The sequence below is a fragment of the Malania oleifera genome, chromosome 2 (genome assembly GCF_029873635.1).
Source record: "Malania oleifera isolate guangnan ecotype guangnan chromosome 2, ASM2987363v1, whole genome shotgun sequence".
Taxonomy (NCBI): Eukaryota; Viridiplantae; Streptophyta; class Magnoliopsida; order Santalales; family Ximeniaceae; genus Malania; species Malania oleifera.
This window is the reverse complement of record NC_080418.1, coordinates 6,719,453-6,742,419: the sequence shown is the minus strand read 5'-3', so window position 1 is coordinate 6,742,419 and position 22,967 is coordinate 6,719,453. Positions and strand designations below refer to the sequence as shown.

Genomic DNA, 22,967 nt, shown 5'->3' with positions numbered 1-22,967 from the left:
TATCCTAAAGGAGTTAAAAGTTATTATAATAATATTATATATATAATTATTTTATTTATTTAATTATTATTAATAATTAATCAATTTTATTAATTTATTTAATTAATCAATTAACTAATTAATTTATTATTATTAATTAATAATAAATTTATTTATTTTTATTTTTATTTATTTATTTATTTTGAAATCATTCACCCTACTGTAATAATTATTTTTGTGGCGTTACACCCATGCTAGAAGCCCTCATGTTGCCATTACTTCCAACATTTGCGTTGTTATTCCCAGTGTCCATCCTGAAAATAGGACAGAAAACAATCTTAGAATCCTATATCATTACACGACTGATACAATCGTTTAACTAAGATACTATAAAATACACTCTACCCTCATATTAAAATACTCGAGCTATCTTAGGAACTTCCGTTATACAAACAAATCAACTTAGCGTTCAAATTTCCCATTTCAAGTCTCAGTCTCACTGCTCAGAAACAAAAATCGTCGATAGTTTACCATGAATTTTTTGAAACTATCGTGTCAGGAAAATCATCGAAGACTATCACGGAATTCTTGCCTCTAAGCTGCGAGACGAACCCCAAAATTCCACTTTAACCTCCAATAATGACTTACTAGATTCCTTATCTACCCATTTCTTACCCTCATCAAAATTTATTCCTATACTTTGGTATTGTTATCCACTGAAGTCTGCAGAACCTAGCAACCTAGGCTCTTATACCACATCTATAACAATCCTAAAATTCTACTACTCTGATACCACAACTATAAAGACTCGAAAATTCTACTGCTCTGATACCACAACTATAAAGACTTGAAAATTCTACTACTCTGATACCACAATTATAACGACCCAAACCTAAAGTGGGGTACCGACTATACCTGTCCATAACTCCTTATCAAACATGCAGCGGAAAACATAAATACCACAATAACTATATCAAAGTTTTAATACCACCATAATTATACATATACCTCCAAAATCCTGATTATTTACATCCCAAATAGTCAAAAGCATATCTACATACACATATTAGTGTCTCACCAGAACTTACCTACACAACACTAACTAATCCCACCCCATAAGCTTTCTGGGCTTGGTTCCTGGTATTGCCTGAAATGTTGAAATTATTGGGTGAGACACTTCTCAATAAGATGGAATAGATTATCATCAGTGTATGGCAGATGAGTTTTTACATAAGCGAAACATAACCATTAATTTAAATTTAACTGAAAAAGGCATTTATATACCATAACTCACATCTATACAATTTAAAATACATATTTTCTATTCAAACATACTTTAACTTAATAGATAATCATGTTTTCATAAATCTACATATATATATATATATATATATATATATATACATACATAATAGAATTTCCCTGACGGAACTATCATATAACATCATGTATAATCTCTTATGATTGGGTTGTGCGGCCTGAAGGCTAAACTTTGCCATGGTTAGACTACTAGGCTAAGTCAAAACTATTATTTCTGTAGTACGATTGCCCACCCAACCTGGTCCGGACCCAGTGGATAACCTGCTCCTGCAATACATCACTTCAAAGGTCAATCGACTACCATCCGCCTGCACTTTCCTGATAGTGTGACTTGTTACAATTGGTGTGATCCCAAGAGGGGGTGAATTAGGTTTTAAAAACTTTTTGGCTAATTTAAACATTTCGCCAATTCACCAAAAATCATATTTCATTCAATGTACACGCATGTATGCAAAATAATTAAACTATGAGTTCAGGCATACACGTGTACAGTATATGTCGTTTAATTTAAATTTGTCCATACAAATAATTGTAACTGTGAATAAACAAACATACACATACAGAAATTTAAGTGCGAAAAATATAAATAAGAGAGAGAGGAGAGAGAGAGAGAGAGAGAGATAGAGAGAGAGAGAGAGAGAGGAGAGAGAGAGAGAGAGAGAGAGAGAGAGTGAGTGAGTGAGTGAGTGAGTGAGTGAGTGAGTAAGTGACACACAGATTTTTTTATCGAGGTTTGGCCAAACCAGCCTACGTCCCCGCCTTGGGCATACCCCCCAAGGATTCAACTATCCCTGGTAACTTAAACGGGTGGAGCAGAAGTCGTTACAGTCTCTCCTTACAGGGCGAGGTAAACCCCAGCACAATTACAAAACTGAGCCCAACTTTTCTCCCTTACGGGGCGGAGACTCCCTAGTTCAATTTTCGGGCTGAACCGAACTGGTCTCAATTACAAGCTGAGACTCCCCAGTTCAATCTGGGCTGAACCCAACCGGAACATTAAAATAATTTTTGTACAAAATAATGCTTCTGAAAATACAAGTAGAGATGTACACGTTTAAGTTCAAATATATGCACTCTCTTATGATATGAGTTATACTTCGTAGAGAAAGGGTATTATCAAATAAATTTGCACAAATAATATATATATATATATATATATATATATATATATATATATATGAAAAATGAGTATTATGTTGTCCTATAAATATTTTTGCAAATTAAGAATATTGGAGAATCTAGGAATTTAATCTCAAGAAAATATTTGTGTTATAAATGATTTTCTCCCAAAAATATTTATCAAAGAAATAACCAGGAGAAAACCTAAGCAATACTCTCAAAAATGTTTTTCAAAGATTAAGTGTTAAGTGAGAGTATATGCAAATAAAATGCCCTAAATAAAATACTCTTCTCAAAAATGATATTGAAATAAAAGCATGAAAGAGAGTTAGAATATTTGTATAAAAGATTTTGCCCCAAAAGAATGATTTTAACAATAAAAAACGTTTTGGGGGAACTTTGATTAATAATGGATTAGAGAGAAAATTTGGGCTAATCAGAGTTGCTAATCTGAGGTTATGAGGGAGTTTATATAAACTCTGTGAAAAATATGACCGTTGGGACACATTCGGTATTTTTAAAAATATTTAATTAAAAGATTGAAAACTAAGGTGTAGTCCCAAGAGGGGGGTGAATTGGATTTAAAAATTTCTTTTACTTCTTTTTAATGTATTCTTGACTTCTTGTTGATTTACCAAATACACAACCAATACTTAAAATAATATCCAATCCACAACCATATACCAATAAAGTATTTAAACAATCAAGTAATCAATCAATCAACCAAACCAATCAATTTTTCCAATCAACCACAATATCCAATCAAGATGGTTATTTTGTTTGCAGCCCTGCGTATACAAATTTGTAAGCCCTGTAGAGAATGTAATTTGTTTCTCAATTTAATATTCAACAAAACATTCATACTCTTCCCAAAATTCAGAATTCAAATAAACTCTTATTAAATTTATCTTTGAGTGTTAACCAAGTAACGTACTCCCTTATGGTTTCCGCAAAGTATGGTTTAACCAACGTACTCTCTTTCGATTTTCGCAATCCCAAATTAAAATTAGACTTTAAGTTTACTTGATATCCAAATATACGTAGTATATATGATTTAGGAATTTAAATCATCCACGCAATTTATATGTGCTAAAAATAAAGAGTAAGGGAAAGAGAGGGTGAGACCGGGATTTTTACAAGGTTCATCTTATACCCAACCTATGTCCTCACCTTTGGCAAACCACCAAAGGATTCACTAAAATAAGTTCCTTTGTCGGGTGGAACAACACCGTTTACACACTCCTTTAGTAAGCTAGAGCCCGCCTCTCCAAACAATGTACCCTCGTTCAGTCACTCCTTCAAATAGGCTAGAGCCTACCTCTCTAAGCAATATCCCCACGCTTAGCCAATGATCCAAATTAACTTGAACCGTCACAATCTACAAGAGATACAAAAAATAGATGTGTACAAAGAGTGCTCTCACAAAGAGCTGATTAGGTCAAGTTAAATCTATATACTTCAATCAAATTCACAATATGAAAATATGAAGCTCAAGAAGATATCACCGTAAGCCTTCTTTCTAGGTTGAAAGAATTAAGAGTAGGCTCATAATTTTCTTGATAAATTCACAGAAAATCTCAGTAGTGAAACTTAGAAATTGATTGCACAAGAGAGCTTTGAGAGATATGAGAGCAAGAAAACTTGTTTGCTGTATTTTCTTGATGTATTTAATTCTTAGCCTTGGAGGGTTATTTATAAATGATAAATCAACTCTATTTCGTGTTCCCCAAGTGGCTTGGAGTGTTTTCCAAGTTTATAGAAAGTTTGGATCACAAGAAATATAGGTTTGAATTCAAAAACTTTTAAAAAAAATGTCCGTTAACAATGTTCAGACGTCTGAACTTTCGGGTTCAGTCGTCTGAGGTGGTTCTGCCTCTTTAGAAAACTTTCGGAAAAATCTTCAGAAGACTGATCTTAATCTTCAGTCGACTAAAAATATTCTTTAGACATTTGAAGTTACACTTCAGTGGTCTGAAGTGGCTCTGTCTGCTATTCAGTCATTTGAAGTTCCGCCGTGAACAGTGTTCAGTTTGCTGACAACTTTGACGCCACTTCATTATTTTCGTCATAAAATTTTCTATACAACTCTAAATTAGGTGTTCTTGGTTTCAAAAGAAAGGTAAGAGAAAATCCTAAAACTTTCATGTTGAACACATTTTAAAATAAGGATTTTTTTATAGAAAAAAATACACCTCAATGTGGATATATAAAAAATGATAGCATTTGGAAAAACCTCTTTTTGATGCTTTTCATTCCAAAAATAATTTTAACCTTTTTGAAATATATTTTGACCTTATAAAAATATTTTCCAAGTATTTTAAAAGGTATCTAGGTCCAAGAAGTTAACCTAAGAGTTTCATGTATCCATCTTGAAATTATTTGAAGTATTTACATAAAATTTCCTTAAGATTCTTTCAACTCTTGAAGTCTTCATGTATGTCCTTGCTTTGAGTCCATCTTTTTTTCAAGCTTTCAATGTACTTTAGGCTTTTAGCAAGTTCACTTTAATATGCATGCTCTCATAATCTTCGAGCTTTATTTAAATCATCTTTAAATTCATGCTTTAACTCTTTTAAGTTTCATTTTATCCTTGTGAGCACTTTAACCTTGCTTTCAAATATGTGATCCTTGTGATTTCTGAAATATCACCACTCAACCAAAAATTTTAAGTTCCACTTGTTTATTAGCATCAAAACAAGATTTTAAGCCTTACAAGGCCAACAAAGATAAGCGTGTTTAGGGCTAAAGAAATAACCAACCCGAGAGGTTCGGTCACCCAACGCATAGGGTCAGTCTTTCGAACACTCACAAATAGTAAAAGTGATTTTTTTAGGTTCAGTTGACCGTGGGCAACGATCGGTCAGTTAAGCCAGGCGATTTTCCTTTCCTTCATGATTTCGGTCGCCCGTCTTAAGGTTCGGTCTGCTAGTCTTTCAGATTCGGTTGACCGAGGCGTTTTTGAACTACAAGTTCGGTCGATCAGGGTAGGTGGAAAAAGTCAAATTATATGGTCGATCGACTGTGGATGATGCTTTCAAATTGGGTCAATCGACCAAAGCTTTGACTTTGGTCAATTTCTCAGTTCGGTCGACTAAGGTGATTTGAACTGAAATGGTTCGGTTGACCGAGGCTTTTAATTAAGCCTAAAAAACCCAATGTCGGTCGACCTTTGTAAGCCCTAATTTGATCCTAAAGCTATATTAAAACCTTTGTAAGATTTTATCCTTTTATGAAAAAAGGTTTTGCATGAATTGTAGGTACCTTAAGGTCAGTTTATGGTCATCTGAGCATTCAATCCATATCATGCAGATGCATGCATTATTACAAATCAAAATAATAAAAATTAAATGCAATACAAGTAGAATCAAAATGTCTTCTTCTTTTGTTCTTCATTTTCCATGGAATTCGCCGGGAGAGTGTGAGCTTTATGTTCCTGCTGGCATCCATTTTTCAATAGCTTATGTTCATGCTGAAATGAAAACTTGTTCACACACTAAAAGCAAACATAAGATATTGGTGCTTTGTCAACATCAAAACAAGGATCAGACTTAAAAAATCAACATGGTTGCACTGCATGTAATACTAGCTACGGTACCGTACTCTGAATCATAACTAGTATATCAGGGTTCTAATACCATATAATACAATTCATATAATAAAATTGTAACATAATCTCATTTTCATAAGTATGTATAAAATCTAACATGTTTACAATTCTATATAAAATCTGTCATATCATATCTCTGTATAAAACTATCATTTCATAACTCGGCATAAGTCGTTTGAACTCGGCATAAAACCATCTGAACTATCATTTCATAACTATATAAAAATCATCATATTTAATCATACAATAATAATTATCCTCATACCATACGATTTGACTAAAAAATCATAATATAATAACTGTTTGGGAAAATATATTTTACTAAAAATAAGGGTATAATTAATTTCACCTATTTAATTTAATTCCATTATATTCCAAGAAAACCTAATATACTCAAATCCCTGCAGTTTAATTTAATTCCAAATTATTCCCAAAAATATGATATAATCAAATCCCTTCCTTTTAATTTAATTCCAAAATATTCCCAAAAATATGATATAACCAAATCCCCGTAGTTTAATTTAACTCAGACATATTTTTAAAATAAAATATGAAAATAGATATAATTAATTTCACATACTCAATTTAAATCGGGCATATTTTAAATAACATAAATCTAATTAAATTCACGTACTTAAATTTAATCGGGAATATTTTTTTAATATAAAACCTAACATAATTTATTCCTCTTACCTTTGCCCTGAAGTGGTGCCTACGACGTCCAAATGACGAATCTACTCCGGTTAAAACGTTGAGGAGTGAAGTTAGGACCCAGAAATGGTTTTCGTTTTTCGATTTGACCGAAAAATGGAGAGAAATTTTTAGAGAGAGAGAGAGAGAGATAGAGAGAGAGAGAGAGAATGTGTGTGTGTGTGTGTGTGTGTAACACGGCCTTGCGGATTTTTGAAGATTCAATTCCAATTGAATCTCTTGAAGCTTCTAGAGGCTTCAAGACACATATGTATGTATGTGTGTGTGTATATATATATATATATATATATATATATATATATATATATATATATATATATATAAAATATTATAATATTATATTATATTATTTAATAAATAATTATTATTAATTAATTAATTAAAAAAAATGTTCTTATTTTTTTAGAATCACTACACCTAACCTAATTCTAAAAGTTAGGATACATCAACCACATATTTTCAAATCTAAACGGAGTAGGACCCCATTAAATAGGATTAGATTCAAGAATCAAAGGACAATGGTAATTAAAAATCCCTCTAGGAAGAAATTCTTGAATAAGAGTGGGAAAAGTATCGTCCCAGTTAATGATAAGTGTTGATTGTCATTTTTTACCTTACAAAATAATGAAACCTAACTGAATATATAAAAAAATTAAGATGAAAATCAAAGGAAAAAGGTTGCAGCATACGGTGTGGTAGTCCACCGGCCTTTATTCCCTTCTCTGATTTGGTGCCACCCGATAATGATCAACCGACCTCTATAGATGGTCCACCGACCTAGTATTGAGTTGTTTTCATTTGATTAGCCAATGGATCTAGACATGACAAGTGTTCTAAAAGTTTTCACATATTAAGTAATGACTAGGGTAGTTTTCACATATTAAGTAATGACTAGGGTAGTTAGTGTTTAATGATCGGTGGCTGTTAGTTTGAATTTGAATTTTTGAAATTCAAATTCAAATGATATTTTTGGAAGAAATTTTAGGGCACATCCAAGTCCGCGTAAGAAGAGTAAAATTCAGTGAGTTTGTGCATCATTTTGGGGTTGGAGAATGAGGATTGTGGCTTAAAGTTGGGAAGAGAATTCCATCTCTTGTCGTTTTTTCTTTTTTGTGGGATCTTTGGTGTGTACATTGTAAATGTATCTCCACTTGATTTACAATGATTGCAATATCACAAGGACAGTCATTTAAACCTCTTATTCATTTTTTTCAAGTTTAAGGTTTGTGTTTTCTTGCATGTGAGACATATATGTTTACATAAGATGTTCGTGTTTGTTTCATGCACGTAATCTACATTTTCTTAAATAGTTCATGCCATCTGGGGATGTTAGAGTGTAATAAAAATTAGAATTCATGAAAAAAAAAAAAAAAACTAATTGAAATGTCATAAAATTGCATTTTTTAAAAAAAATAGACATTCAGATGATCGATCGGCCTACAAGCACGATCAATTGGCCAACCCATAGTGTTGGCTTATATTTTTTGTCTCCTTTTGTAGATTTTCTCAGATTTTTCATATTATTTTCAAGTCCAAACACTATCTTGAGTATATGGTTGAGTTTGAATGCTGATATCTCAAGGGTTTTTCATAGTTTTTCTATTAAAAAAATCAAGATTTCATTTTTTTTTTTAAAGGATTTCAAAGGTTTTCAAGTGGTTTCAAAGTTTTTTACACAAAAAAAATAAGAGTCAATAGTCACGATGTGGCCTTCGGGTATTTTTCAAAACTTTCAAGATTTTTAAAACACGATTTTAAGGTGGGTCTGCGATGGATTCTCCCATCAAAATCCACACCTTTGTCAAGTTTAAGTAATAAAATACTATTTTTAAGGTAACCACCAAGGAAATGACTTAACGGTGCAAAAATGTGTTTTGTAAAAAAATAATAAAATTCAAACTTGGTTACAAATCTCTATTTTGCAAAGAATTTATTGAAAAGTCATAATTTTCAAACAAAAACAAAGATTTTTCAATCAAAACTATAAGAGTTTTCAAGTATTTTCAAATGCTTTTAAAATTCCATCAAAATGTTTTTTAAAATGATTTGATTCCTCTCCTAAGACTTAGTCATAACAAAAAAGAAAAACTAAAATTCCTCCCTTTTTATTCTCTCGTCTCTTCATTTTGTTTTTTTTATTTTATTTGCATAATTATGTGCTTATTTTGAAAGAGCGTAAAGTTTTAGAGTTTTCATGAGATTAGGTTCTCTACATAGACTTTACCAAAACCTTTTTAAAAGAAATTGAGGATCCAAAAGTTTTTTACAAAACAAATAAAGAACGAGATAGTTGTAGTAGACGGTCGACCAGCCTCTGCAAGTGGCCGATCCATCACTATTACAAATTAGGGTTTTTTTTCTATTTTTTGATATTTTCTTAAAAAAATAAACTTCAAAACAAGAGACATATACACATAAAAGGTGAGTGCAAGTACCATTTTTGGAATAGGTGTTTTAGGATATTAGGCCTATAAATTATTTATAAAAAAAAAAACTTTAGGGTCTACCTTCTCCATCACAATAAGACTTCTAGACTTAAATCTCATTTCAAAATATTTTTCTTTATTTTACCTTTTCAAATCTAAAATGAGGTGATAACTCCATTTTCTAAAACAAAATGGAAGGAGAACCATTAATTTGTTTACTTTACTTATATGGTTTTTGTCTTGTCACCAGGCATGCTAACAACCAAAATGAGTCATCCAAAAATGATGTTGACAATAAGCAAAAACCTATCAATAGTAGTAGCCAATGATCTTACTCTTAATGAACCAAGTCAATGGGGCATTTGAGAGCAGGGCTAGCTTTTCCTTTAGGCAGCTAAGGTGCTCTCCTTTTTGGGGCCCCCAAATTGTTTTTAATATAATAATATATTTTTGAGGTTCCAAATTTTTTTTAATTAAATAATGTTAACATTATTTATTATACTCTCTTCCCATACATTGACTTTCCAACTAACAAATAAATGAAATTGTATTTTAAAATATAAAATAAATGCAATTTAATTTTTTTTTCCAAGTCTCAATGACTTCCCAACGAACAACTTTATTATATTTATAACTATCTATTACTCTCATCTCTCTCTTAGCCTCTCTAAAAAAATCTTTCCATCTCTCACACTCTCTCTCTCATCTCTCAATCTCTCTATGATTTTTGCTCCGACTCTTATGTTCATCATCTTCGAGCCTCCGATTCTCTGTAATTTTCATTAACCCTAATTTTGATTTCAATGTTTGTACATTATTTTTCTATTATTTCCACTCTGAATTTTTTGTTTTCTAATTTTTTTTATATTTTGGAAGTTTTGAGGTTAGAGCGTTGTATCCGGTAAGAATCCGATATCTCTAAAGTCTCGCTTGTCGATCGATTTGTAATAATAATAATAATCAGGTTATATTATTTCAATTTATTATTTCTATAGATTTATTAAATTTATTTTTATTTGTTTACATAATTTGTCAATTTATAATTAGTGTTAATTTTGAAAATTAATTATCTCAACTAGAAAATATGAATCCAAATATGAAAAACGAAGAAAGAAAAAAAATATTAAACAAAATATTAAGGGTCCAGATTAAATCTTGCCTAGGGCCCCATATTGTGAAGAGCCGGCACTGTTTGAGAGTGAAATATCTTTCATATCACGCTCTAATAAAACAATAAAATCCCCTCATACTTGAGGTCTAGAGCCTCCCTGTTACATATAATATACATATATATATATATATATATATATATATATATATAAGTAGGGGAACTTTGTAATAATCTAGAAAAAAAATTTAATTTTTAAAAATTAATCAATTAATTAATTAAACATTATTAAATTAACAAGAAAAATGAATAGTATGATAAGGAAAAAATATATATTAAAATAAGATATATATATATATATATATATATATAGGTAAGTTATTATTATATATAGTTTATTTGATGCTTCTTCAGCATGCCATCCAGTTCCTGCTTCTCTTCGCATCCGTCTCTCAGCCTCTTTCACTTCTCGTTGCATCCTCCATCCTCCTCCTCTCTCTCCTCGATTTCATCGGCCTAATGAGCGCCGATTGAAAAACGGAAGATACCATTGGGTTCCTAACTCCGCCACCGTCATTTTTACTGGAACAGATTTATCGTAGGAGCAGCATAGGCACCACTCCTGGGGAAAAGTATATTTCCTCTAAATCCTTAATTTTTCCTTAAATCTGCCATTAAATCGACGATCAGGCATCACCACAGGGTCCTAGTCGTGATCGTCGTCATTTTGACGTAAGTAAATTTTCAATTGGAGTTTTCTAAGCCCCACTCCAAAGCAAGAGTGAGATTTGAGAAATTAGGTAAATTGGTTATATTTGAAGATATAATTATTTATTGGAATTTATAGGCCTAGGAAATATTAAAATAAAATTTATTTATGGTTGATTTAATGAAACTATGATTTTTTATTCAAGGCTCAGGTGAGCGTCGCAGGTATCTTTTCGAGATCCCTATTGGCGTAATTCAAGAAATCAGGTAAGGGAAAAAATATATATTAAACCGAAATTTTTATGAATTTAATGAAAAATGAATTGTGTTATATATACGTGTATATGTTTCGGTATGTGTTTAAAATATTAACCATTTAAATTATATTTTTCTGAGTTTAGGGTTGTTTATTAGATATGTATATACGAAAATGAACTGATGAAAGTGGAAAATATTTTCAGGATAATTATGTAAGAAATGAAAAGTATTTTCAGCATATAAACATTAAATGTTGGTTGGTTTATTTTATAGGCAATGAATGAATTTTATTGTTAAATGTATGAGATGTAGGCTAAATAAATAAAATATTAAGAATGAAATATGATATGAACCATGCTGCTTGTGTATGATAATGCAACCATGTAAATGTAGGACAGTTGAAAGTCATGTTAGCAGATTCTAGTGCATTTTTATGTGGACTAACTAATGACAGCTAAAAGGAGTTATGTTAGCAGATTTTAGCGCATTTCTATGTGGACTAACTAATGACGACTAAAGAGCAGTTGTAGTACGAATGAATGAAATGAAAATGAAATGAAATGGTAATGAAATGACAATGGAATGAAATGTAAAATGTGAACGATGTAAATGGAAAAGAGTCACTTAAAGTGAAATGAAATGAAATATTAAAGTTATGAACATGAACATATGTGAATGGTTGAATAATGACAGAAAGAATAATGTATTATGATATTAGAAGTATTTATACTAATAGAATATGTTACAACTGGGGCGGGGCATACTCTTTGCCCGAGGGCTTGTTGAGAAAGGCAAGTGCGCTAGTAGTATTCGATGTAGCAGTAAGCTGCATAATGCACTAGGGCAGAAGGAACCTACTTGTATGAGCAGGTAGATTTCCCTATCCTTGGGGCCTTTGACGGTAAGCCTTTGTTTGAACTCTGTGAATACGAGATCAATCTAACACTAGAGGGCTTGCTGAGTAAGGTGAGTGCTCTGATATACTTCAGTAGTGACCTTCAGGTTGCCAAATGTATGAGAGCAGAGGGGTGCTACTTGTATGGACGGGTAATCACCCCTATCCTTGGGTAATCTCGTGGGTTAAATCTTTTGCATGTGATTGATTAAATTCAGAGAATGATTCCATAAATTATGTTAATGATTTTCAAATGTTTAATATTATGTTGTTATATAAACTCATGTTAGCCACACACTATTTTAATATATTATTTCTTCCCTTACTGAAATGTGTCTCACCTGAATATGAATTTATCTTTTTCAGGATTTTCTTGAGATCGAGCTTAGAGAGCTCGAGGTTTTATAGCATTTTTGGGAAATAGAAAGATAAAATGATATATTTTTATATTAATTTTGATATGTATATTTTATGTTTTATGTTTTGTGTATTGAAGTCTTCAGATAGGTGAATAGTTGTGAATACTGGTATTTGTGGATTATGTTTTGGAGACATGTATATATGTGATTACAGGTGATGAATAGTTAATTTGAATTATGGATAGGAATAGTAAAATCTGGTATTATATTAATTAAGGATCATAGTTATGTTTTCCACTGCGTACATAATATTAGAATGTGGGTTATCAGGTAAATGAATAGATTAGTAGCACTTTGGGCTCACGTAAAGGGTTGGGGCGTTACAACTTTAGTCTTTGTATCATTATTAGGGTTAGGTATATTAACAAGATTTAATTATATTCAAGTTGTAATCATTCATTGGCTTTGCCTACGTGCAGTAGCTCGCTATCTCTCTCTCTCTCTCTCTCTCTCTCTCTCTCTCTCTCTCTCTCTCTCTCTCTCTCTCTCTCTCTCTCTCTCTCTCTCTCTCTCTCTCTCTCATTTTGCATCATGAACATTATCATGGGTATCAGAGCAAGTTAAACACTAGGTTTTGCAATCATCTTCTCCGCCACACTGAGTTTTCCTTCGCCTTGTTCCATTGATTTCTTCCAACACCTTCGAACAATCTCTCAGAAGCCACAGCATCTTCCCCGCCACACTCTCCTTGTGAAATCGCACCCTTCTCGTTGGAATCGTACCCTCCTCGCCACCAGAATCGCACCCTCTTTGGGATTGCAACCTCTAGAATCACACCCTCCTTTGCCTCATCAGAAATTGCAGACTGTCGTATTGTCTCACGATCACGTACCATTGCACCGTCCGTCGACACCTGTTTTCTGGTAGCCTCTTGGTTTTTGCTCTATGCATTAGTTTTCGGGTCAGTAAAGGTTATTTGCACTCTCCACTTAGCACTCGCAGAGTCACACTCACAAACGGGCCAGCAGATGCAGTCTCTGTCTCTTCTAACATCACCTGCTTCCGTCGTTCTTGCTCCATTAATTTGGGTTACACTTTTCCTTTCCCCCACTTTTCTATATGATGATGCTCTTGATTATTTACGGTTGATAGAAAGGATTCAAAGTTTTCTACGAGGACCAATTATTGCTTTTTGCTTTAGGGTCTCTCTTTTGTGATATTTTTATTGGGTGTGTCCGTATTTATTCGTGTGTGTGGGGTACTGATTATTTACGATTGATAGAAAGGATTCAAAGTTTTCTTCTACCTTGACACCTTCATCTATTTTAGCTATCAAAGGTATCCCAATGCCATTGGTGGGCACTAGTTCCATCATTTCATCTTGTTTGTGTCTTTCTTATGTTTATTGTATTCCTCAACTTTCATTGAATTTGTTAGTCAACTATGTGATTCTGAATACCATGTTTCTTTTACTCCAACCTCATGTTTTGTGCAGGATTCACATTCCAAGAAGCTGATTGGGACAGGCCGTAGGAAGGGGGGATTGTATGTGTCAGAAGAGCTCTGAGTCAAAGAATTTGTTGATTCTAGTATTGATTTGTCTTCATGTTAGCTTTGGTGTATTCCCAAGAGGAGGGGTGAATTGGGTATTTAAAATTTATTCCTAGGTATGTCTAGATTAGCAGCAGTAATGCTCAACCTAGGGTCTATTTATGCAATTATAAACTTAATCATTCACAATAGTAAAATACAAACATTCATGTGCTTGAATTTAAAATGCAAAAATTAAAAGCACGCACAAGAAATGTTATCGGGGTTCGGCCAAAGTGTTTATGCCCCCGCCTTAGCTCACCAGCACAATGATTCCACTACGGCTCATTTAACGAGTGGAATGGCACTGGTTATAATCAGGTCAATTCACGAGGCTGGCCTCAACCTACAACCGCACCTTACTAGGATGGTGCACCTATTCAATTGGGTCTAAGCCAATCCAAGACTAATCAACAGAACTAGTCTCCCTCTTCAGACCTACGCCTAGAATACAACAAATGTGAAATACAATTTTTGCGTACAAATAAATGCTTCTTAACTAAGCAAACTATGTACCAATTCAGCATAAGCACTAATCAACGCACACTAATCATGTAAGAACTATAAGCTCAAGGGTGTATACGTGTGTAATCAACACTCAATATAATTTCTATGCTCAATCATGCATAAGAGTGTATCAACAAGTTTTTCTTTGAAACTTCGTATAAACAATATATCTCAATATCAACTTAGGGTTTCAAAGATGTTAGTAAGAGTAATCAAACAATCTCAAAAATATTTTCTCAAAATACTTAGCATAAGAGATGTTTGAAAAAGCTTGTAAAAATATTTTTGCACCACAAAATAAAAGCCTTAGGTGTCTTGCAATATGAATGCAAAGACCCATAAGCTCCTAAGTTTTCCCCACACAAGATTTATTAGATTAAATCAGTGGAAAAACTTATTCTTATCTCTCAATATCAAAAGCAATCAACAAACAACACAAATGATAGTATTAAGCAAAATAAAGTGGAGTATAAACACTCAAGGCACTCTCACAAAGCTTGGATAATCAAAGAAATAAGTGTATGAACAAAATAGGATTTAAAAATTTGAGAGAGTTTTGACTTAATCCTATTTTCTAATCACCCCTAATTTATGCAAATGAAAGCATATATATAGAGAAGGGGCAAATTATGACCATTGGGGACTCAAGGTTAATAATTAAAATTGTTTTAAAACCATTTAAGGAAATTAACCCCGTTTAACTGTCTTAACCGTGGTAAAAAATATATAAAACAACTCGAGAGTTTCGAGTGGCTGAACCACGGTTCGGTTGCCCAAACAGAGACAATGAAAAAAGTTAGTTTTTGAAGTTCGATCACCTGAGCATGGGTTGAGTTTGCTGAGCCAAGGCGATTCCCACACTATCCAAGATTCGAGTGCCCAGTCATGAGTTCAGCCTTCCGAATCCATGTGTTCAATAGCTCGAGGCAATTTTGAACGTGAAGTTCAGGTTGCCGAGTTGGTGGGAAAAGTTAAAAATAAGGTTCGATCGCCTGTGGATGGTACATTCAAAATGGTTCGGTTACCTAAAACCTAAGTCAACAAGTTGACTCATCAAGGGTTCAATCACTTGAGGTGTTTTGAACACCTGGGGTTCAGTCGCCCGAAACCTCACAATTTTGCCCTGATAGTCCAATTTTACTTCAATTAATTCCCTTGATAATATATGTAATATTAGAGACTATTTTACGTGTAAGTGCAAGGACGTAAGGTCTTTCTAAGGTCTTTGAGTTAGTCCCAAAAACCCGGTGTCGGTCGACCGAAGGGTGCCTTAAGGTCACTCTATGATCTTGAGCTTATCAGTTCCTATCATGCATGATATGCAGATTATTACAGACCATTTCCTATATTACTATTACAGACCCAAATTAAGCATAATATAAATTACAATGAATAACTATTCTAGGTCTTTGTTTTCTTCAAGTCTTTATGTGCCATCAACTGATTTCGCCAATATGAACCTACACACAAATTTGGCAAACATTAGATACCAAGAGTATTTGTCATTATCAAAACTAGGTATAACTTATAAGGTCAACACTTCATTTCGTTTGAGTTCAAATTCTTCTAATTTTTATTAATAGCATTCACGCCTTGGACATGTTTCTAGTTCTCGACTAAGATTTTTGGCTTCCACAGGAGTATTGGGAAATATATCTTTTCATGAAATTTCTGACTGTAGTGGTTGTAAGCTTGGAAAAAATCTCTGCTTTGCCCTTTAATAAAAGTTCATCGGTGTCTTTTGCACCCTTTAATCTGATTTATTTTGATGTTTGAAGACCATCTCCTACTACCTCCAAGGGAGGGTCCCGATATTATGTTTCTTTCATTGATGATTATACTCGTTTCACTTGGATATATCTTATGAAGAAACATTCTGATTTCATTGGCATCTATAAAATGTTTCGTGCTTTGGTTCAAACTCAACATTCAATTTTCATTAAGCGTTTCAGGTGCGATTTGAGGAGAAGGGGGGGGATACAATTCTACTAAGTTTTCCACCCTACTTGGTTCTGATGGTACCATTCATCAATCATCGCGCACAGACACTCCTAAGCAATATGGTGTGGCTAAAAGAAAACATAGGCTCATGATTGAGACAGCTCGATCCCTTTTCCTTTTTGGTAATATTCCCAAAGTCTTCTGGGGAGAAGCAGTTCTTACTGTCACATATTTGATTAACATAATTCCTACTACTCTTACTTTGGGAGTCTCTTCTTATGAGAAACTATACGGTAAGGCTCTAGAGTATTTTCATTTCAGAGTATTTGGTTGCACATGCTTTGTCCTTCGTCCCCATACAGATCATTATAGGTTGTCTACATGATCTTCTATGTGTGTGTTTCTTGGTTATGGTGATGGACAAAAAGGATATCGTTGTTATGATCCGGAAACATAAAAACCTTATGTTTCTCATCATGTCACCTTTCTTGAACACATTTTTTTCCCCTCTATTCCAACGAGTTCTGGTATCATAAATGAGTCTAATCCTATAAATATTGATCCATTTACTTGTAATATAGATTCATAGTCTTCCCCAATTGCTCCAATTTCTTCTACTTGATCTTCATTTTCTTCTGCAGGTACAAATCCCCCATCCTCACTGGTGGACTCTTCTTCATCTTCTGATCATATGGACCCTACATATTCTCGGTATCCAATGCGATTTCGTAAGCCCCCTTCTCATCTTAACTCATATATTATTGCATCTCATTCTTGTTATTCTTCTAGTTTTGCTACTTTTTTAGTTTCTCTTCATTCCCAATGTGAGTTGGCTTCCTATAAGGAGGCAGCTATTGACCCTTTTTGGCAACAGACTATGAATGAAGAACTTGCTGCTTTGCTTAAGACCGGCACGTGGGAGTTGGTACCTCTTCCTCGTGGTAAAACAGTAGCGGGATGTCGCTGGGTGTACAAGATCAAAACTAAGTTTGATGGTTTTGTTGACAGATATAAGGCTCGTTTGGTTGCAAAAGGGTTTACTCAAAAGATTGATTTTGATTATGAGGAGACATTTGCACCAGTTGCTAAGATGACATATGTACGCACTTGATTACAATAGCTTCTATTAACCAGTGGAACCTCTCATAGTTAAATGTAAAGAATGTCTTCCTAAATGGGGATCTCAAAGAGGAAGTTTATATGTCTCCACCCCCTAGTGTTCCTCATCATCTAGGGGAGGTATGTCGACTAAGAAAAGCTTTGTATGGTCTTAAACAAGCTCCCAGGGCTTAGTTTGAGAAGTTCTCTAAAGTGCTTTATTCTTTTGGCTTCCACTCAAGTGATCATGAGTCTGCCTTGTTTACTCGCTCTACATCTACCAGGTGTATTATTCTCCTTCTTCATGTAAATGATATGATCTTAACTAGAGATGATATAGATGGGATTGCAAAGTTGAAATCAGAATTGCACCACCACTTTGAAATGAAAGATTTGGGACCCCTGAGATACTTTCTTGGCATTGAGGTCGCCTATTCTCCTAAAGGTTATCTCATTTCCCAATCTAAATATGTAGCAGATGTTATTCAAAAGGCTCGTCTTACTAATACTTAAACTGTAGAAACTCCTCTTGAACTCAACGTTAATTATACCTCTTCTGATGGAGTTCCACTAGAGGAACTCTATACCGTACTATTATTGGCAGTTTGGTTTATCTCTCCATCACTCGGCTTGATATTACATATGTGATTCATATTGTGAGTCAGTTTGTCTCCTCTCCCACTACGATCCATGGGGCTGCTATTCTCTATATCTTACTTTATATCAGAGGGACATTGTATAAATATATATTACTTCCTTTTACATCTACTTCAGAACTTAGTGCTTATTCTGATGCTGATTAGGCTGGAGATCCTACAGACCGCAAGTCCACAGCTGGTTTCTGTATTTTTCTTGGTGACTCTCTTATTTCCTGGAAAAGCAAGAAGCAATTTTCCATTTCTCGTTCTTCTACTGAGGCTGAGTATCGTGTCATGGCTTCAACTACTGCTGAAATAATTTGGTTGCGTTGGTTACTTGCTGATATGGGTGTCTTACTTGCTGAACTCACTCCTACATATTGTGACAACACTAGTGCAATTTAGATTGCTCATAACTCTGTCTTTCTTGAACACACTAAGCATATTGAAATTGATTGTCTGCTCACACGTCATCATCTTTGCCTTAGTACCATCTCACTCCCATTCATTTCCTCTATTATGCAGTTGGCTGACTTCTTCACAAAGTCTCACACTACTAGTCGTTTCTAGTTTCTACTTGGTAAACTCTCAATACTTCTCGGTGCGCCATCGTGAGTTTGAGGGGGGATGTTAGATAATATATATATATATATATATATATATATATATATATATATTTAGGTAGGGGCACTTTAGTCTTTGTATCATTATTAGGGTTAAGTTTATTAACTAGGTTTAATTGTATTCAAGTTGTAATCATTCATTGGCTTTGCCTGCGTGCAATGGCTCTCTCTCTCTCTCTCTCTCGTATTTTGGATCATGAACATTATCACTCCCAATCTCTCATAACTAGATCTAATGACATTACAATAATCCCTCAGCTCAAGACTCAATGGGGAGGGCCCAAACCATAGACCACCACTAACTCCTCCCACAAGACACCCCTCAAACTTAGGATATTCGAGATAAACCTTCACTTTTTCCTTTAACATTCCAAAAAATGAAGAACATCCATTTTACTAGCAAACCTAGTATCCCAAATATTCATAGTACTCCCCAAGGATTCCATAGAGGCTAACCAAAACTAACCTAGAATTTATTATTTAAAAAAAATAAGAACCTAAAAATAAATCATATCAAGAACTAAAAGACCCAACTACTAATTGAAATAAAATGACATTTGACATACTCTGTTTTTCTAGTAAAAGAACAAAGGTTATTAATTATTTTTTATTTATAAAAAAAATATTGCTAACTATCATTAATTTTTTGCTTATATTAAAAAATAATGTAAATTAAATTTTTAGAATTATGTAAATTTAAATACAATTTAATATAAAAGTAAATTTAATTTAATTTTATTTTATTTTATTTTAATGAACAAATTTAATATAATTTTTTTTCTAATATAACATTCACCCACTAAATTTTAAAAATTACCAAATCAATCTTTAATTTCTCATATATGAAACTATACCTACACTCTATAAAATTATAATTTTAATTACAAAATAGTCCTTCTCTTATTTTATGTGACCAGTGAGCATCAACTCTTGTTTCCACTTTCCACTAGATTTGTCTACCCTTCGTTGGGACGGTAACTCGTGGCACAATTGACAGCGATTCATGGCGGCGGCTCTAAGCTTTCCCCCGCTTCTCTCAACCACACGCCACCACTGCAACCAGCCAACCTCAAACTCTACTTCGGTAACGGTCACTAACGACCGACATTTCGCCAACCACCCTATCCTTAAACAAATCGACCTATGTTTCAGTACAAAACAGCTGAAGCAAGTCCATGCCCAGATGCTCCGCACGGGCCTCTTCTTCGACCCTTACTCTGTCAGCAAACTCATCACCGCCGGTGCCATCTCCCCTTTCTCCGATCTCGACTATACCCTCCAAGTGTTCGACCTAATTCCCCAACCAAATCTCTACACTTGGAACACCCTCATTCGTGGTTATGCTTCGAGTCCTGACCCAACTTGGAGCCTCCTAATCTTCTTGCAGATGCTTCACCAGTGTCCCGAGTCTCCCAACAAGTTCACCTTCCCTTTCGTGATCAAAGCCGCATCCGAGCTTTCGGCTCTGCGGGTGGGAAAGGTCTTTCATGGAATGGCGATTAAACTGTCGCTCGCTTCAGACGTGTTCATCCTCAATTCTCTTATACATTTTTATGCGGCCTGTGGGAATTTGGATACCGCGTATCAAGTTTTTGTGAGTATTTGTGAGAGAGATGTTGTTTCTTGGAATTCCATGATCACGGCTTTTGCGCAGGGGGACTGCCCTGAAGAGGCTTTGGAGTTATTTCAACAAATGGAGGTTGAAAACATGAGACCGAATAATGTGACGATGGTGGGTGTTTTGTCAGCTTGTGCGAAGAAGTTGGATGTGGAGTTTGGGAGGTGGGTGCATTCATATATTGAGAGGAATGGGAATAGTCAGAATTTGACTTTGAATAATGCCATGCTTGATATGTACACAAAATGCGGGAGTATTGAGGATGCAAAGACATTGTTTGATAGAATGGTAGAGAAGGATATTGTGTCATGGACAACTTTGCTTGCAGGGTATACTAAAGTGGGGGAGTTTGATGTGGCTCGACAGGTTTTTGATTCGATGCCGAGCCAAGATATTGCAGCATGGAATGCCCTAATCTCTGGTTACGAACAGAGTGGTAAACCGAAGGAGGCGCTGGCTATGTTCCACAAATTGCAGCTCAGTAAGGATGCCAAACCGGACGAGATTACTTTTGTGAGCACTCTATCTGCTTGTTCTCAATTAGGAGCAATGGATTTAGGTGGGTGGATTCACGTGTACATCAAGAAGCTGGGGATTAATTTAAATTGTCATCTCGTGACCTCACTTATTGACATGTATGCCAAGTGTGGGGATTTAGAGAAGGCGCTTGAGGTTTTTTATTCAGTACAGCAGAAGGATGTGTTTGTTTGGAGTGCAATGATTGCAGGTTTGGCAATGCATGGGCGTGGTAGGGAAGCAATTGATTTGTTCATGAAAATGCAGGAAGCAAAAGTTTCGCCCAATGCTGTGACATTTATCAATGTATTGTGTGCTTGTAGCCATACAGGATTAGTTGAAGAAGGCAGGCTTTTTTTCAATCAAATGGAACCGGTTTATGGGGTCGTTCCTGGAGTCAGGCATTATGCGTCCATGGTTGATGTTCTCGGTCGGGCAGGCCTGTTGGAAGAAGCTATGGAATTTATAAAGAATATGCCAATGGCTGCTAGTGCTTCTGTATGGGGGGCTTTGCTTGGGGCCTGTAGAATTCATGGGAACGTTGCCCTAGCTGAGCAGGCTTGTACTCGCTTGCTTGAGTTGGAGCCTAGAAATCATGGAGCCTACATTCTTTTATCAAACATATATGCCAAATCAGGGAAATGGGAAAATGTTTCACAGTTAAGGAAGCTTATGAGAGATTCTGGATTGAAGAAAGAACCTGGTTATAGCTCAATAGAGGTCAATGGTGCTGTTCATGAATTTATGGCAGGAGATAATTTTCATCCTCAAGCCAAGAAAATCTACTTAAAGTTGGACGAGATTATGCAAAAATTGAAATCAATTGGTTATGTGCCAAACATGGCCCACCTGCTGCAACTTGTTGAAGAAGAAGATGTAAAAGAGCAAGCACTGTACCTTCACAGTGAGAAGTTAGCTATTGCCTTTGGACTCATTAACATGTCTCCGTCTCAACCAATTCGAATAGTGAAGAATCTTCGTGTTTGTGGAGACTGCCACACAGTTGCTAAGCTTGTATCTAGACTATATGATAGAGAGATACTGTTGAGAGATCGATATCGGTTCCATCATTTTAAAGCAGGGAATTGCTCCTGTAAGGATTATTGGTAAATGGAACAATTGATTTAAGAATTATAAAATGGTAACTGGTATGAAACTAGATCCAATCAACATGACAGCAGACTATGCAGACTATTGTTGGGACAAGTTAGTATGAGGCAAGAGTCGTTGGAATCATGAGCTGAAGTTGATCAGAAGATGTCTGACATAATGATTCCATTAATCAATTGGAAGCTTTTAGGAAGAAGATAAGGTACACGTAGGCAGAATACAACATTCAGTTTATCTATGCTCAGGGAGCATTCCGAAGATTTCCTGCTAGTTATGTTAATGAATGCAATATGCATAATTGGCTATACCTCTTATTAGACCTCCCGTTGCCTAAGATACATGTTTATGTCACTCAGTTGAACATTTGTTCTCTTATATTTCTGGAAAATCCTGTGGATCAGAACTTGTAAAATTGTGTTATCACTATCAAGCTCAAATACAAAAATGAAATTATTATTTGAAGCAATTTCCTCTGTTCTTTTCTTGGATTAGCAATTATTTGCAGTTCTCTTGCCCTTAAAACTAAATCAGACTCAACAATTGTGAGCTGACAGGAACAAACTTCGAAAATGTATTCTAGCTAAAATTGTTATGGACAAACTCATGAAAACAGCATGATTCTGATAAACTAATTTTAAAACCAGTAAATCCGTGGCATCATATTGCACTCTTATCTGAGCTTATTCAATGGAGCTATGACCGGAGCTTTCAATTTTCTGCCCTCAAAATGATACTGAGTGACTAGTGAATAGTATAACATGATTTTATTGGGGAAGGTTCCATGTAAGATAGAAATCCTCCATGGAGCTCTTGAAAGATCCTTGAGTTGAAGATTA

General features: G+C 34.5%; 1 protein-coding gene across 1 annotated transcript; it reads left to right on the top strand.

Annotated features, from left to right (window-relative positions):
• Nucleotides 1-19,787: 19,787 nt before the first annotated feature.
• Nucleotides 19,788-22,597, top strand: LOC131148703 (pentatricopeptide repeat-containing protein At2g29760, chloroplastic). Its single transcript, XM_058098590.1, has one exon. The coding sequence runs from the start codon at nt 19,891-19,893 to the stop codon at nt 22,129-22,131; it is 2,241 nt and encodes a 746-aa protein (XP_057954573.1). The 5' UTR covers nt 19,788-19,890; the 3' UTR covers nt 22,132-22,597.
• Nucleotides 22,598-22,967: the final 370 nt, after the last annotated feature.